The following is an 18593-nucleotide window of genomic DNA, read 5'->3' on the forward strand; positions in this document are numbered from 1 at the left end:
TCTATTGGTGGGCTGGGAGGCAGGCGGCGGCCAGGACCAATGTGAGCTCGGGGCGGGCGTAGCGTCAGCGCCGCAGCGGCGGAGGGGCTGCGGGGCGCGCGGGCCGTTGTCATGCTGCTCTTCTGCCCGGGCTGCGGGAATGGGCTCATCGTGGAGGAGGGGCAGCGCTGCCACCGTTTCGCCTGCAACACTTGCCCCTACGTGCACAACATCACCCGCAAGGTGGGTCCTGGAGCCGGCGTCGGGTGGGGCTCCTCCCACAGGGCCATCCCGTCCGCCCTCTCTCTCGGCCGCTTCGCGTCGTCTCTGCCTTCGAGTCCACCGAGAGTCCGGCCGTTTGTCCCTCCCAGTGCCGTCACCCTGGGTTACTGTCGTTACCTCTGCGTGGGCCCCCGGCTCACACGTGTGCCACGTTCGCTGTGGTCACAGCCGCGGCCAGAGAGGTCCCGTTAACGCCTAAGTCAGACCGAGTCCGTCCTGTGTTCAGAAACCCTTGGCGGTTCCCCAGCGCACTCAGAACGAACGCTGAGGTTCTCTCGGGGCCGACCAGGTGCCGACACCGAACCTCTCTCCCGAGACTTGCTTCTCTGATTTCACGTACTAAGGTGCTCCTTTTTCCCAGCAACACCAGCCTTTTGGAGGATCCCCCATCATGCACGTGGCACTGTTGCCAAGGCCTAAATTCCAATGGCGTGCCCTGTTCTGTGATAGAGCGTTGTTTTCATTTAGTAATCCTCCAGTCTGTTGAAGGAAGGAAGTCCAGGGTAAACACTTGAGGGCAGGTGTGGAAGTTCGGTGTTGGTACTGTTCACTGACTTGGAGAGTTTGAAGACTTGCTGTTCGTTGTTAGGTAACAAATCGGAAGTATCCAAAGCTGAAAGAAGTGGATGATGTGCTTGGTGGAGCAGCTGCCTGGGAGAACGTTGACTCTACTGCAGGTGAGAGAGAAAACCTTTTTTAGTGGATAAGTATGAGGCTGCTGACTGCCCCTCCACGTCAGAATCTGTGACTACTTATAGGAAAGGGGCTTCTAAAAATAGAAAGTTTGTTTGTTTTTTTAATAACTTATTTGTTGCACAGATAATATTGGCACCAGCCTTGGAGTCACACAGGCCTGAGTTCAAGTCTCAGGATGACTTCTTGTTTTATGACCTTGGGTCCTTTGACCTCTCCGGGGCTAATCCATACTCATAGGTAGATTGTAAGAACACAGAGTGAGTTAGACAGTGTTTGGCATATAACGGGCACTGAACATGTGGTAGCTATGATAGCAACAATGACAGGAGTAATAAAAATCTGTCTAAGGCCTGGCCGGTGTGGCTCAATGGATTGAGCATCATCCCATGGATTGAGAGGTCCCGGTTGGATTCCTGGTCAGGGCACATGGCCAGGTTTTGGCTTGATCCCCAGGAGGGGGCGTGCAGGAGGCAGCCAATGGATGTTTCTATCTTTCTCCCTTCCTCTCTCAAAAAAAAGCCAGTAAAAGTATTTTTTTTAAAAACCCGTCTAAAGAAAAAACATGGTCTTTTTGTTTTAATGCAGTTTTAAAAGTTAATACCAGAGAGCATTAAACTGCATTCGCAGTAAAGTAAATGTTTATTTCAAGTCTTGATTTATTTCTAATAGAGGTAGATGTGACCAAAGAAGTACAGAGAGCCCTAGACACAACCAGTGTTGAGAGAGGAAGAGTTAAGTCACGATTAGTACTGTCTCTTTCCCCTATAGATGAACATTCAAATCTGCTATGTTAAAAATTTAGCAATGGCAGACTTTGTCATTAAAGGATGAATTATGTACCAAATGTTCAAAATGTTGCTTGAGTGTGTTTGAAGGTGTTTTCATCAAGAGCAGGGTTAGTTTGTTGAGGTGAAATCACTTTGAAGGTAAATCTGTGCCTTGGTGCACTCTGAAAAGGTGCTGGGTGTGTGGCGAGATCTTGGTAAGAACAACCGGAGGTGCTCACTGCCGAAATGGATCCCTAAACAAGGCGAAGTGGGTTGGGCCTCCATTGGAACTTCTCTGGGAAGAGGAGAGGGCTTGTCTATTGCCCAGGTGATGGAGATGCAAGGTGTGGGCCCTGTGATTCACACAGCAGCCATAAGTCACCTTTTATGTTATATTTCCAACCAGTCTTCAACTAGATTTGTGAGGAAAAGTGGGACCCAGGGAGGGGAGGTGGAGTGTTTTCAAACTCTCCTGGATTCCCTCAGTGTAAGCATATTGGGAATGAGACCACTGTTTGTAGCCTTAAATCATGGTACAAGGGACACCAGATATGTGAGGAAGGTCTTCTCTGCCTTTTGCTTAATGCCTATTTCTAACAGGTATGTTGGTCACAAACATCGTTTTTTTCTGTGGGTCACTTGTTTATTTTTCTTGTTTCTAGAGCCATGTCCCAAATGTGAACATCCTCGTGCCTATTTCATGCAGCTTCAGACCCGCTCTGCAGACGAGCCAATGACTACCTTCTACAAGTGCTGCAATGCTCAGTGTGGACATCGCTGGAGGGACTAGGCCAGGCTGGCCCAGCCATGTCAGGGTCTGTCTGCGTTATTCTCCAGAGTGCATTCCCAGCTGGGATTGAGCACTGTGTCCTGAGGGTCTTCGCTGGTGTGGTGGAAAGCTTTTTAGGGCTGGTGGCTAGGGTGTCAGGAAATGGATAGCCCATCTGCCAATCAGTGGATGAAGTCACTAATGTCCAGGGAGATTTTATGTGAGTGGGGGAGGGTTATACACATCTTGTTACACTCTGTTTAAGGTCCTGTTCATTTATCTTTCACATTTGTTGGGTAATTGACATTCTTTTATCATCAACCAACACTCTTAAACATTCATATTGTTTGCACAACTAATAAAGTAAAACTTATTATCTTAGTACATTAGTTGTTCCTAATTTTTTTTTAGTTGTTCCTAAATATTTAACTGTTAATTGCAAACTTATTTAATCAAAATTTGTTCTGAATATTTAATTAAAATGAAAAGTTTAATATTTTCTCAGTGTTTTGTTTATTTAAAAAATTTTTTTTTTTTTTTATTTAGAGAGGGAGAGAGATAGAAACATCGATGAGAGAGAACATCGACTGGCCGCCTCCTGCATACCTTACACTGGGGATTGGGCCCATGACCTGGGCATGTGCCCTGACCAGGAATTGAACTGGTAACCTCTTGGTGCATGGGTGACACTCAACCACTGAGCCACACTGGCCAGGGCTCAGTGTTTCTTTTTTAATCCTCACCTGAGGATATTTTTACATTAATATTCATATAGAGCTAGAGGGAGGAAGAGAAAGAGATAGAAACATCGATGTGAGAGGGACACATCGACTGGTTGCCACCCACAAACCTGATCCGGGGTTGGGGATGAACTTCAACTGAGGTATGTGCCCTTGGCTGGAATTGAACCTGGGACTCTTTGGTCCCTGGGCAACACTCTTACCACTGAGCCATACTGGCCAGGGCAGGGCTCAGTGTTTGTTTGTTTGTTTTTTTTTTATCCTCACCCGAGGACATTTTTCCATTTTTTGTTCAGACAGAGCGGGAGGGAGAGAGTGGAAGAGAGAGAGGGAGAAACATCGATGTGAAGGGACACATTGAGTGGCTGCCACCCGCACGACCAACCAGGGCCGGGGACAAACTGCAACCGAGGTACGTGCCCTTAGCAGGAACCGAACCCTGGAGGGCTCAGTGTTTTAAATGACTTAAGAAGTAGATGTCAAACCACAAATCATGATTCCAAAATTAACTACTAGGGACTAAACTGGTTACACAGTTGCTAATAATTAGGATTTAAATTTTTTTTTTTATCCTCCCAGGGATATTTTTCCATTTTTTGTTCAGATAGAGTGGGAGGGAGGGAGAGGAAGAGAGAGAGAGAGAGACATCGACGTGAAAGGGACACATCGAGTGGCTACCACCCGCACGACCAACCAGGGCTGGGGACAAACTGCAACCGAGGTACGTGCCCTTAGCGGGAACTGAACCCGGGTCTCTCTGAACCACAGGCCGACGCTCTAACTGCTGAGCCAAACTGGGCAGGGTAGATTTAAATTTTTTTATTTCTATTCTTGCTTCTTAGGGTTATAATAAATTTATTAGATACTATGTTTTTATATTTTGTGAGTTCTTTCCAGTCTGAAAACAAAAAGGATACTTCAAAATACTTGGGGACAGCCCTGGCTGGTGTGGCTCAGTTGGTTGGGCATCACCCCATACACCAAAATGTAGAGGTAGTGCAGGAGGCAGCCAATCGATGTTCTGCCCTCACATCAATGTCTTTCCATCTCCCTCTCTCTAAAAATCAATACAAATATTTAAAAAAAATGAATCAAAACTAACAGGGGACAGGATCTGGGTTATTGATTGATTGCTTACTCAGGGCCTTGGACTTGATTGCTTTTCCAAACTTCTTAATAATGAAGTCTCACTTATGAAGTCATGAGGCTTAAATTTATGCCTTTGATAAAGATTTTTACTTTTTTGAGACTGGGTATTTTTTCCAGAAATGATTAATTTTTTTTTCCCTTTTGTAATTTATTTTTATTCTTACAAGTTATACCTGATAAAACTTTACAAAAATTACTCATGTGGCCCTGGTCAGTTTGGCTCAGGGGTTAGAGCGTCGGCCCGAGGACCAAAGAGTCATGGGTTCAATTTCAGCCAAGGGCATGTACCTCAATTACAGTTCGGTCCCTGTCCCTGGTCGGAGTCATGCAGGAAGCAATCAGTTGATGTGTCTCTTGTGCATCAATGTTTCTCTCTCTCTTCTCTCCCTCCCACTCTATCTGAAGATAAATGGAAAAATGTCCTCGGGTGAGGATTAAAAAAAAAAAATTACTTGTGAAATATTTCTCTTTAAGATTTTAAAAGTTAATCAAGTGCATACCACAATTGATTTTTGTTGTTTAAAAAGGGATTCCTGTCTGGCCAGTGTGGTTCAGTGGTTGAGCATCGACCCATACACCAAGAGGTCACCAGTTCAATTCCCAGTCATGGCACATGCCCAAGTTGTGGGCCCGATCCCCATGTGGGTGCATGCAGGAGGCGGCCAATTGATGTTCTCTCTCATCGATGTTCCTGTCTCTTTCTCCCTCTCACTTCCTCTCTCTCTAAAATCAATAAAGGCAAAACAAAAATCTCTTCTTTAAAGAATAAATACATAAGGGATTTCTCACGATTTTGGTATCGCACAAATTTAAGCTGAGCCTACACTCAGAAATAAGTTTAGAGAATGGTATTACAAAAGATTGGGCACAAAGGCCCTGGCCGAGTAGCTCAGCTGGTTAGAGCATGATCCCGATACTCCAAGATTGTGTGTTCAGTCCCTGGTCAGGGCACATTCAAGAATCAAGGAATGAATGCGTAAATACACGGGGAAACACATCAATGTTTCTCTTTCCCTTCCTCTTCATCTCTCTCAAATCAGTAAAAAAATATAAAAAGATTGGAAGTGAGTAACCACAACAAAACCCATGCGGGCTGCTGTACAGCAGTAGTAAATCAGGTGTTTTCACTGTCAAATCTTTAGTGCATTCAAGTTTAAAAACCAGTCCTGCAAAAAGATGAAGGCATTTTTGGAAAAAACAGCAATTTCAGCATGTATACTATGGCATTTAAAAAAAACCTCAATAGATAATTATTTCCTTGATTTGCTTTAATTACAGAACCTCTTTAACCCCCAAACCCTAACCCCATCACAAATAATCTGGTTTAATACAAGTTAAGTCTACAAATAAATTTGTTATTTCCCCTCAAAAAAAAAAAAGTAACTTTTCAAGAATTATTGTTTAAAAAACTCACCTAGAGAAATTATTATTTTTTTATCTTCACCTGAGGACATTTTTGCATTCATTTTCAGATAGAGCGGGAGGGAGAGAGGGAGAAAGAGAGAAACATCAATGTGAGAGAGAAACATCGAGTGGTTGCCACCCACACGACCCAACCAGGGCTGGGGACAAACTGCAACCGAGGTATGAGCCCTTAGCGGGAATGAACCTGGGCCTCTCTGGTCCGCGGGCCAACGCTTTAACCGCTGAGCCAAACCGGCCAGGGCAAAAGAAATTAAAGTATCAGTTATTTTACCCCTATAACAGATGATGCTCAAGTTTCAAGTATCAATGCCTGACACATCACCCTTTAGTTCTGTGAGCAGGTTGGCTTAGAGTCCTCTTAATCACTCCTTTCTTCTTGATAATGTCTGTACTCTGGCTTCAGCTCCCATGTGTGTGTTTTTTTTTTTTTAAATCTTTATTGTTAGATGTAAAATGTATTACAGATGTTCCACATTTTTCCCCCATTGACCCCCCTCCTCCCCACTCCCGTCCCCCTCCCACCTTTTCCCACACTATTGTCTGTGTCCATTGGTTATGCATATAAGTTCTTTGGTTTATTTCTCTCCCCCCCCCCACAACCCCTTTCCCTTTGAGGTTTGCCAGTCTAGCAATGAATTTGTACTTCTTAATCCCTTCACCTTTTTCACCCATTCCCCCAACCCCCCTCCCAAATGGCAACCAACAAAATGTTCTCTGTATCTATGAGAATGTTTCTGTTCTACCTGTTCATTTTGTTGTAGATTCCAATTTTTTTCTAAATTTTTTTTTTCAAATTATTATTATTATTTATTTATTTATTTATTTTTTTAATCCTCATCCGAGGACATTTTTCCATTTTTTGTACAGACAGAGTGGGAGGGAGAGAGAGGAAGAGAGAGAGAGGGAAACATCGATGTGAAAGGGACACATCGAGTGGCTGCCACCCGCACGACCAACCAGGGCCGGGGACAAACTGCAACCGAGGTACATGCCCTTAGCGGGAACCGAACCCGGGCCTCTCCGGACCGCAGGCGGACACTCTAACCGCTGAGCCAAACCGGCCAGGGCTCCATTGTTGATAGATATGTATTCATTGCCATTTTGTTTGTTCATATATTTTATCTTTTTCTTCAAAAAGAACCTTCGTCATTTCATATAATAACGGTTTGGTGGTGATGAACTCCTTTAACTTGTTCTTGTCTGGGAAACTCTTTATATGGCCATCGATTCTAAATGACAGCTTTGCAGGATAGAGTAATCTTGGTTGTGGGTTCTTGTTTTTCATCACTCTGAATATTTCTTGCCACTCCCTTCTGGCCTGCAAAGTTTCTTTTGAGAAATCAGCTGACAGCCTTATGGGAACTCCCTTGTAGGTAACTAGCTGCCTTTCTCTTGCTGCTTTTAAGATTCTCTCTTAGTCTTGAACCTTTTGCATTTTGATGATGATGTGTCTTGGTGTGGGCCTCTTGGGGTTCATCTTGTTTGGGACTCTCTCTGCTTCCTGGACTTTGTGTCTGTTTCCTTCACCAAGTTAGGAAAGTTTTCTGCCATTATTGTTTCAAACAGGTTTTCGATTTCTTGTTCTCGCTCTTCTCCTTCTGGCACCCCCAAGATGCGGATGTTGGTACGCTTGAAGTTGTCCCAGAGGCTCCTTACACTATCCTCATTTTTTTGGATTCTTTTTTCTTTTTGCTGTTCTGATTGGGCATTTTTTGCTTCCTTATATTCCAAATCGATGGTTTGCTCCTTGGATTTACATACTCTATTATTGAAGCTGTGTAAATTATTTCAGTTAATGCCTCCTTCAATTCTAACTGTGTATCCATGATTTCTGACTGGTCTTTTCTTATGCTCTTGAGGCCCTCACTAAGTTCACTGAGGTTCTCACTAAGTTCATTGAGCATCTTTATAAGCAGTATTTTGAACTCAGTATCTGTTAGGTTGCTTATCTCCATTTCGCTGAGTTCTTTTCTTGGGGTTTTGTTCTGTTCTTTCATTTGGGACCTGTTTCTTTGTCTCCTCATTTTGGCTGCCCCCTTGTGTTTGTTTCAGTGTATTACTTAATGAGAGGTATGGGGCTCGCTGAGACCAGATGCTGCTCGTTTGAAAGAATTTAGGAAAACCTGAAGCAGGATCCAAGACAGGCCAATCCTATGGTTAAGCAAGTGGCAACAGGTTGGGTGGGCCTGAAAGTTGGGCGGGGCGGGGCGGGGCCTCAGTGAATCAGCAGGGCGGGGCTACCAGTGTGAGCCAGGTTGCTGGAGTCCCAGATATGGTGACTGTCTGCCACCCCAGGGAAGGGCTCACCAAAGGAACAAAGGCCTCTGACAGCACGTTTGTCCCGGAGAAAGCTCCCTCTCCAGCCCTCGCTCCAGTGACAAACAGCTCAGTTCTTCCCTGTTTGTCTCTGGCGCCCCTCGAGCTGCCTCCCCTCCAAGCTTAGAGGGAGAGAGTCCCATAAGTCCATGTGCGGGCCCTTTAAGGAGCTGCCTGGGGCTCCAGCCGCCTCAGCCTCCCTGAGCCTCCGTTCCTGCTGGTTTTTCCAGCCAGAAGTGATGGGGATTCTCTTCCTGGCACTGGAACCCTGAGTGGGGCACCTGGTGTGGGACAGGGACCCCTCAGTCCTCAGGAAGGACCTTCCCGGCCGAGGTGTTCTCCTGATTTTATCCGCCACACGTGGGTGTGGGACCAGCCTGTTACACCACCGCCCCTCCTACCAGTCTCCATGTGGCTGCTGCTTTAATTCCGTAGTTGTAGGACTTCTATTCAGCTGGATTTCAGGCGGTTTTGAATGGTGGTTGTTCTGTAGTTTAGTTGTAACTTTTTTTTTTTTTATCCTCACCCGAGGACATTTTTCCATTTTTTGTACAGATAGAGTGGGAGGGAGAGAGAGGAAGAGAGAGAGAAACATCGACGTGAAAGGGACACATCGAGTGGCTGCCACCCGCGCGACCAACCAGGGCCGGGGACAAACTGCAACCGAGGTATGTGCCCTTAGCGGGAACCGAACCCGGGTCTCTCCAGACCACAGGCCGACGCTCTAACCGCTGAGCCAAACCGGTCAGGGCTTAGTTGTAACTTTGATGTGGTTGTGGGAGGACGTGATACCGCAGCTTGAAAGGCACCTGAGATGTGCAGGGAAGAACTGAGTTGTTTGGCCTCGAGATGAGGGCTGGAGAGGCAGCTTTCTCTCGGACAGATGCGATGGCGGAAGCATTTGTTCCTTTGGTGAGCCCTTCCCCAGGGCTGCAGACAGCCAGCTACTATTGCTTTTTCTTTCTGTCTTTTTTTTTTTTTTTTTATCCTCACCCGATCACATTTTTCCACTTTTTGTTCAGATAGAGTGGGAGGGAGAGAGAGGGGGAGAGAGAGAGAGAGAGAGAGAGAAACATCGACGTGAAAGGGACACATCGAGTGGCTGCCACCCGCACAACCCAACCAGGGCCGGGGACAAACTGCAACCGAGGTACATGCCCTTAGCGGGAACCAAACCCGGGTCTCTCTGGACCGCAGGCCGACGCTCTAACTGCTGAGCCAAGCCTACCAGGGCCTATTGCTTTTACTTTAACAACATAATCTCCAAAGAGAATCCACATAGATGCAATCAGAGAGCCAAAGACCAACATGAAACCAATGAACAGTTCCCTGGCTGGTGTGGCTCGGTTAAGTGTCGTCCCATGCACAAGAGGTCACAGTTCGGTTCCCAGTCAGGGCACATGCCTGGGTTTCAGGCTCGATCCCCAGTAGTGGGTGTGCAGGAGGCAGCTGATAGATGTTTCTCACATTGATGTTTCTTTCCCTCTCTAAAATTAATAAAAAACATTAAAAAAAAATCACACCAAAAACCAATGAACAGCCAAATATGAGCTCCTGCTTGACCCAGGAAACCTGCATTGTAACCATCACCTGGACTATCTATTCGATGCTGCATTAATCATCAAGAAGGCGGTGGTTGCTGTAACACCACATGCATGGTGTGCATGGTTGAACTCTTCATAGTGGGGTAAATGACAGCTGCGTCTATGATAATCCACCAACCCATAAAAAATAGAACACCAGTAGCAATGAGAGCAATAGCATTGCATTTCCCACCCCAGTCACTGCATTCTGAGCATCTCAAGCCTTCTGAAAATCCAGACTTCTTCAATTTGGTCCAACCCTGCCATACAAGCTCTCTGGAGCCCCATGTCTTGGTGGGTGGGGGTGCCTCACTTCCCCACTAGCAGTCCAGAAATGATTAACCTTTAAGTTTCACACGCTTGTTTTCTTACTGTTGTGGTATGTTGACCAGGTTCTGAGCCCATTATCTGTAATTGGTTCTATTTCAAAACTGTTTGGTTTTACAAACATGATTTCATCGTGGGCTGTGGGACCGTCTGTGGACGCCACTAGTGTTATCGCCTCAGGTCCAGCTCTGTTTGCGTTGGTTAGAGGCAGCGTGGATCTGTGGGGAGATCATCCCTCTGCAGTTAGCCTGCCTGTCTGCGCCCCAGGGATGAGACTCAGTCAAGTTGCTGACCTCTGCTTTCATTTCCTTGTGTGTAAAATGAAGATAACAGTCAACTTCAGGCGTTTACATATGTTTTCTGTAAAGGGCCAGATAGTAAATATTTTACACTTTGTGGGTCAAAAGTCAAAATCTAGGAAAACAGAAGAAAACAATTTCCACAATTTTTTTTAGCCTCACCTGAGGGCATTTTGGCATTTATCTTCAGATAGAGCAGGAGGGAGAGAGTGAGGAAGAGAGAGAGAGAAACATTGATGTGAGAGAGAAACATCGAGTGGTTGCCACCCACACGACCCCAACCGGGGCCAGAGACAAACTGCAACTGAGGTACGTGCCCTTATTGGGAACCAAACCCGGGACTCTCTGGTCCACGGGCCAACGCGCTAACCGCTGAGCCAAACTGGCCAGGGCGTCTTCCACAGTTTTGTACAGGCAAAATTCAAACTGTAATCATAGTAATTGAATGCATTACTTTTTAAATTAATTAATTGATTTTTTAATTTATTAATTTGTTTTTGTTACAGATATTTCTCATTTTTTCCCCATTGAGGTCTATTGATGAAAACAATGGATATCATTCTGCTTAACTGGGGTTTAAAGTTAGTAGTGTTCTCTGTCATCAAAGCTGAATGCGAATGTACATCTGTTGGTGCTAGTTAAGTGCATGGAATTCATAGTTGACATTCAGTACTGATGAGAGATGCAAATATTTCCTCAAAGTATTTGCTGATGAATAATGCAGTGAAAAACCTTAGGCTTTAAACACTGTCTTTGTACAAGCTTTGTAAATGTGTCCACCTCAGCTTTTTCCTGTTCCGTGTGTATTCTTACCACCACCAATGATAACACACATTAGCAGGTTCTACTTCAAGTTCTACTGAATTAATGTTTTCTTGACTTTGAAAATATTCTTGCCTGCAGTTGTTGTGACTGTGCACAGAGGCTAATTCTTCAGCCACTTCCCCACTCAGGGTTCAGGTGTTGACTCCTTGAAGAAACTACCAGTAGCAATTTCACTAGTATCTGTGAATTCAGCAAGAGCCAAGGAAACTGATTCAAAGTATTCACCTCTGTTGTTATTGTTGTTGTTAATCTTCACCCAAGGATATTTTTTTTAGAGTGAAAGTGGGGATGGGGGAAGAGAGACATTGATGTGAGAGAGACACATCAATTGGTTGCCTCCTGCACTCGCCCCTACCAGGGCCAGGGACTGAACCTGCAACCCAGGCACATGCCCTTAACCGGGAATCGAACCTCGACCCTTCGGTCCACAGGCCGACGCTCTAACCACTGAACCACACCGACTAGGGCATTCGCCTCATTTTTTTTTTTTTTTATCCTCACCCAAGGACACTTTTTCATTCTTTGTTCAGATAGAGCAGGAGGGAGAGAGAGAGAGAGAAACATCGATGTGAAAGGGACACATCGAGTGGCTGCCACCCGCACGACCAACCAGGGCCGGGGACAAACTGCAACCGAGGTACATGCCGTTAGCGGGAACCGAACCCGGGTCTCTCCAGACCGCAGGCCGACACTCTAACCGCTGAGCCAAACCGGCCAGGGCATCGCCTCATTTTTAATAGACTATTAATGTTGCTGTCAGTGACCTCAAGTTTTAAGACAACTGTTTTCACCCAAAGGCTGCTCATCTTAATTTTATTTTCTCAGGACACACTTCTTCAGCTGCTGCAATAAAGCATGACTAAATCACCACATGTAAGTAGCTTTCCTTGCTTGGTGAACACCAAATGAGCCACTTGGAAATTTAATTTGGTTGCCTCATTTTTACTTTTAATTTTTGTGAAGGAACTTGTTATGTCACTGGTTCGATTCCCCTTCAGGGCACATGCCCAGGTTGTGGGCTTGATCCCCAGTGCAGGGCATGCAGGAGGTGGCCTATCAGTGTTCTCTCTCATCGATGTTTCTATCTTTTTCTCCCTCTCACTTCCTCTCTCTCTAAAATCAATAAAGAAAAAATATTTAAAAAAAAAGAGAGAGAGAGAGAGTGCCAGTAATGGGTGCCTAGTCTGGTACTGTCAACCAGCTGCAGTGTCACTGCACAATAAACACAACCCTTGGCCATCCAATTCGATGACAGAATAATCCATTCTCCACTGTGCCTTAAAAATGGAACATTTATAGTCCACTTAAAAATTGTTTTAATTTTTATAAATTGAGGTAACATTGCTAATGTCATTAGATATACGTTTTAGGTGTACAACATTATTATTGGATACCTGTATACTCTACTGAGTGCTGCCACCCAAAGTCTAATTCCCATGCATCACCATATATTTGACCTGTTACCCATTTTGCCTCCCCCACCCCATTTCTCCTCTAGTAACCACCATTCCGTCCTCTGTATCTATGAGTTTGTTTTGTTTTGTTCATTCACTTGCGAGTTTTTTGTTTTATATTCTGCATATGATTAAAATCATATGTTTTTTGTCCTTTTCTGTCTGACTTATTTCACTTAGCATAATACCCTTTAGATGTATTCATGTTGTCACAAATGGTAAGATTTCATTGTTTTTCATGGCCGAATAATATTCCATTGTATATATGTACCAGAATGTTATCCGCCCATCTTCTGATGGACACTTAGGTTGTTTCCATATCTTGGCTTTTGTAACGAATGCTGCAATAAACAGGGGTGCATATCTCTTTTCAAATTAGTGTTTTCATATTCTTTAGAGAAATACCCAGAAGAGGAATTGCTGGATCACCTGGTAGCTCTTTTCTTAATTTTCTGAGGAGCTTTGGTACTGTTTTTCATAGTGGCTGTACCAATTTACAATTCCACCGACAGTGCATGAGGTCCCCTTTTCTCTACATCCTCGCCAACACTTACTTCTTGTCTTTTTGATAATAGCCATTCTGACAGGTGTAAGGTGACAGCTCATTGTGGTTTTGATTTGCATTTCCCTGATAATTAGTGATGTTCAGAGTTCACTTCTCATTTATTTATTTAAATTTTGAAATCCTCACCCGAGGATATGGTTAGAGAGAGGAGGTGGGGGAGGGAGAAACATCAATGTGAGAGAGAAACATTGATCAGCTGCCTCTTGCACTGCACATACCCCAACTGGGGATCGAACCCGAGACCCAGGCATGTGCCCTGACTGCGAATCAAACTCAAACCTTTTGATATACGGGACGATACTCCAACCAACTGAACCACCTGGCCAGGGCTAGAGTTCACTTTTCTTGTTTTGACATGACAGGTTTGCACAGGTAATAAGCAAAAAAAAAAAAAAAAAGTTAGAGTACAACTGTAGTGGCGCTTGAGATGCTGGGTGGTGAGCACACCACTGAGTTGTGAGTGTGCAGAGTGGCCCGTGCAGTGCTGTTGCCACCGCTCAGCTCTGCACGACAGTGTGAAGGCAGCTGTGGGCAGCACAAATAAATGAATGTGGGTATAGTTCCGTAATTTGAACTTTATAATGCTTTCATGTGTTATGTACTTTCTAAAGCAAGTTCCCCCCAACCATTAAAAAATGCCTAAGCTATTTTTAGCTCATAGGTTTTTGTAAAAAAGGGTGTGTGTTAGATTTTGCCTGCGGGCGGTAGTACGCTAACACCTGGTGTACCTCACAGGGTTGTGAGACTTTACGTTGCTTAGCACGCATATATCCTTGCAACAGGTCTGACTGATAGCGTTTGGTGCCTTTTTCTCATGGAGGTGAATTTTCACAGGTATTTGGTGACTCCTGGATGTGTGTTCTTTGTGTTCTCCCTCTGTCTATGGATGTTACTTTTCTATTTATCTCTATTCATTCTGGCAGTGTGGTGGGGTGTCCGACTATGCCATCAATGCATTTTCCTGGCACAAGTGCAGGTGGCCTGCTCTGCTGGTCCACACTTTGGACTCTTACTAATCCTGGTGGCTGTCCAGGACTACCTGGCTCCCTTTCATTGCCCAGGAAGGGCACTATGCCTGCTTTCTCAGATGTCCTCTCCTGTGTGGTTTTTAGGATGTGATTTCCTGGGTCAATCCACTCAAATCTCAGTTGCCTCCTTTCATTCAGAGATTCCTTCTGGTTGGTGCTCCATCTTGTTTTCTGCACTGTTATGATACATGCCTTTACTTAAAAAAAAATTTTTTTTTAATTTTTAATTTTTTTTTGTTACAGATGTTTCTCCTTTTTCACTCCATTAGCACCCCCCCTCCCCATCTCCCTACCCCATCCCCGGCTTTGTTGTCATGTCCATTGGTCATGCATACATGCATGTAAGTTCTGTGGTTTATCTCTTCTTACTCCCCCACCCCCTCTTCTGAGGGTTGTCAGTCTGTGCCCTACTTCCATGTTTCTGGGTCTACCGTATTCCTCAGACTATGTTCATTATATTCTGTATATAAGTGAGATCATGTGGTATTTGTCTTTTTCTGCTTGGCTTGTTTCACTTAGGATAATACTTTCCAGGTCCCTCCATGTCGTCTCAAGGGATAAGAGATCTTTCTTTCTTACAGCTGCATTGTACTCCATTGTGGATATGTACCACTGCTTTTTTATCCATTCGTCTACTGATGAACACTTGGGCTGTTTCCAGATCTCAGCTATTGTAAATAGTGCTGTTATGAACATGGGGGTACATATATTCTTTCTGGTTGGTGTTTCAGGCTTCTTAGGGTATATTCCTAGAAGCAGGATCACTGGGTCAAATGGAAGTTCAATTTTTAATTTTTTGAGGTAACACCATATTGTTTTCCATAGTGGCTGCACCAGTCTGCATTCCCACGAGCAGTGTACTAGAGTCCCCTTTTCTCCACACCCTCCCCAACACTTGTTTGATGATTTGTTGATGGCGGCCATTCTGACAGGTGTGAGGTGATACCTCATTGTTGTTTTAATTTGCATCTCTCTGATGATTAGTGATGTTGAGCATTTCTTCATATGTCTCTTGGCCATTTGTATGTCCTGTTTGGAGAGGTGTCTATTCAGCTCCTCTGCCCATTTTTTTTAATTGGGTTCTTTGTCTTCCTTTTGTTGAGTTGTATGAGTACTCTATATATTTTGGAAATTAACCCCTTATCTGATGTATCATTGGCAATGATGTTCTCCCATACAGTGGGTTGCCTTTCCATTTTGATGGTTGTTTCTTTTGCTGTGCAGAAGCTTTTGAGTTTGATGTAGTCCCATGTGTTCATTTTTTGTTTTATGCCATTGTGATCTGAGAAGATGCTTGATATGATTTCAATAGTTTTGAACTTGTAGAGATTTAGTTTGTGTCCTATCATGTGGTCTATCTTTGAGAATGTCCCATGTGCACTTGAGAAGAATGTGAATTCTGTAGTTTTGGGGTGTAAGTCTCTGTAGATATCTATTAAATCCATTTGGTCTAGTGCTTCATTTAGAGTCTCTGTTTCCTTGCTAATTTTTTGTCTAGAGGATCTATCCAGTGGTGTCAACGGGGTGTTGAAGTCCCCTGCTATCATTATATTGCTGTCGATTTCTCCTTGGAAGTCCTCCAGAAGATTTTTAATATATTTTGGTGCTCCTATATTGAGTGCATATATGTTTATCAAGGTTATATCTTCCTGTTGGATAGATTCTTTCATATTATGTAGTGGCCTTCTTTGTCTCTAGTATGGCCTTCATTTTGAAATCTATTTTATCAGATATGAGTATTGCTACTCCAGCTTTTTTTTGCTTTCTGTTTGCTTGGAAAATTTTTTTCCATCCCTTCACTTTCAACCTATGTGGTGTCTTTTGTTGTGAGGTGGGTCTCTTGTAAACAACATATATATGAGTCATGTTTTCTTATCCAGTCAGCTACTCTGTGTCTTTTTATCAGAGCATTCAGTCCATTTACATTTAAGGTGATTATTGATATGTACTTGTTTATTGCCATTTTTGTTTAGTGTGGTTCTATTTTTCTTCCTATTTCTTCTACTAATTACAACAGTCCTTTTAACATTTCTTGCAGTGCTGGTTTGGTGCTAATGTATTCCCTTAGCCTTTTTTTTTTTTTTTTTTTTGTCTGGAAAGCTCTTTATTTGACCTTCTATTTTGAATAATAGCCTTGCTGGGTAGAGTAGTCTTGGATTCAGATCCTTGTTGTTCATGACCTTGATTACTTCATGCCATTCTCTTCTGGCCTGTAGTGTTTCTTGTGAGAAGTCAGCTGATAGCCTTATGGGGTTTCCTTTGTAGGTAACCTGTTGCTTATCTCTTGCTGCTTTTAGGATTCTCTCTTTGTCTTTAATTTTTGGTATTTTAATTACTATGTGTCTTGGTGTGGGCCTGTTTGGGTTCTTCTTACTTGGGGCTCTTTGTGCTTCTTGAACTTGAATGCCTCTTCCTTCACCAAATTAGGGAAGTTTTCTGTCACTATTTCTTCAAATATATTCTCTAACCCTTGCTCATTTTCTTCTTCTTCGGGGACTTCTATGATGCGAATATTATTACGTTTCCAGTTGTCCCACAGTTCTCTTAAGCTGTCTTCCTGTTTTTTAATCGTTTTTTCCTTTTGGTTTTCTGATTGGTTGATTTTTTTCTACCCTGTTTTCTAATTTACTGATCCGGTCCTCAGCTTCTTCTACTCTGCTTTTTAGACCTTCCAATGTGTTCTTCATGTCTGATATGTCATTTTTGATTTCTTCTTGATGGTTTTTAATTTCCAATTGGGTTATTTTCAGCATCTCTATGTGCTTACTCATGCTATTGAGCTTCCTCAAGATCATGGCTCTGAATTCTAGCTCTGTTAACTTGCCTAACTGCTCCACATTGATCTCATCTTCGGTGGAGGTCTCTTGTTCTTTCATTTGGCTTCTGTTTCTGTGTTTCACCATTTTGGCTATCACTGTGGGCTTTGGAGCCTGTCAAGTTCTCCCTGTGGGTGTTGGTGTTCTGCTGTTTGTGGCTCCCTCTCCTGGGTTTAGATGAGCGAGGGAGGACCCACATTAAACACCACTGTCAAGTCTTACTTTCCTGGTTAGAGTTGTTAGCCCAGGAAAGGTACTGTTATCCTCTAGCTTTTTGCCTGGAGGCTAGCAGTTGAGGTTACTTGGAGAGTTTTGGGTTGTCAGTTGATTGAAAAACTCCCTCAGGTGCTCAGCATAAGGGGCTTTCCCGAGGGTGGGGCAGATGCTGGTTGTTAATGAGCCTCAGTTAGCACTTCAATGGCCCACAGGGTGGGGTTGGATCTCCGAGGGAGGGGCTGCTGCCTCTCCTCAGAGCCCTGGGAAGGAGCAAGATGCCCACCATCCTGCGTGGCTGCCACTCAGCAAAAGCTCTGAGTGCCCTCCAGATCCCGAGTGTCCCGACACAGTTCCAGTCCAGTCCGCCCTCCCTCTGCCGGAGCCCAAGGTGAGTGGCTGTGGCTGTTTCAGCCTCTGTCCCGGCTGCGCTGTGGGGCCGCCTGGGAGTGTGACCCGAGGGCGCTGCTCCCAGCTGAGGCCGCTGCCGAGCTGCCGACCGTGGGCTCCCAGCCCCGTCTCGCGCCTTCGCAAGCCTACCGGGATGGAGTCGGTGTCCCTCGTTGTATGGTCCTCGCAGGCTGCTTTTCTGTTGCTTTTTCCGGTCGATTTGTCTGTGTTATAGTTGTAATTCCAGTTTGGTTCTGGGAGACGGTCTGTGTAGCTCCGTTCACTCCGCCGCCATTTTCCCATCTAAATTTTTTTTTAAATAGCTCTCTACCCCACACATTGTTTCACTTAACTTTTTATTTTTTAAAGTTTTTTATCTTCACCCGAGGACATTTTTGCATTTATCTTCAAATGGAGCGGGAGGGAGAGATGGGGGTGTGTGTGTGGAGAAACACCGACGTGAGAAAGACACATCGAGTGGCTGCCACCCGCACGACCAACCAGGGCCGGGGACAAACTGCAACCGAGGCACGTGCCCTTAGCGGGAACCGAACCTGGGACTCTCTGGTCCGCAGGCCGATGCTCTAACCACGGAGCCAAACTGGCCAGGGCGCCTTTTCTTTAAGATACTGTATTTTTCCCTTTTCTTTTGGCTATTTTTTTCTGTTTCTATTTCTCTGAGATTTCCTGTTCATACATTAGGGGCATTTTTTTTTTTTTTAATATATCTTTGAGGATAGAGTAGTTGCTTTAAAACCTGTGCTAGTTCTAACAACTTAGTCTTGGGAATCTGTCCATCGTTTGTCATTTCTCTTGTATGGGTCACAGTTCTGTTTCGTCATATATTTAATAATTTTTTATTTATTTGGAAATTGTGAATGATATCCATTGTAGAGAGTATGTATTCTGTTATATTTCTCTGAAGAGTTTTTTTTTTCTTTTTAAACAGACTATAAGCTCTGTGTCTCTG

The 18593-nt window shown here is 44.2% G+C and overlaps 1 protein-coding gene and 1 long non-coding RNA gene across 2 annotated transcripts; both read left to right on the top strand.

Moving 5' to 3' along the window:
* Nucleotides 1-63: 63 nt before the first annotated feature.
* POLR3K (RNA polymerase III subunit K) lies at nucleotides 64-2881 on the top strand. Its single transcript, XM_036279641.1, has 3 exons — nucleotides 64-222; nucleotides 851-938; nucleotides 2387-2881. Exons 1-3 carry the CDS (start codon nucleotides 112-114, stop codon nucleotides 2512-2514), a joined length of 327 nt encoding a protein of 108 aa, XP_036135534.1. The 5' UTR covers nucleotides 64-111; the 3' UTR covers nucleotides 2515-2881.
* A 9101-nt stretch (nucleotides 2882-11982) lies between these two features.
* Nucleotides 11983-17499, top strand: LOC118642783. Its single transcript, XR_004961794.1, has 3 exons — nucleotides 11983-12030; nucleotides 13959-14010; nucleotides 17449-17499. It is a non-coding gene; the product is annotated as an uncharacterized LOC118642783 (long non-coding RNA).
* The last annotated feature ends 1094 nt before the right edge of the window (nucleotides 17500-18593 follow it).

The sequence above is a fragment of the Molossus molossus genome, unplaced genomic scaffold (assembly GCF_014108415.1).
Source record: "Molossus molossus isolate mMolMol1 unplaced genomic scaffold, mMolMol1.p scaffold_m16_p_3, whole genome shotgun sequence".
Lineage (NCBI taxonomy): Eukaryota > Metazoa > Chordata > Mammalia > Chiroptera > Molossidae > Molossus > Molossus molossus.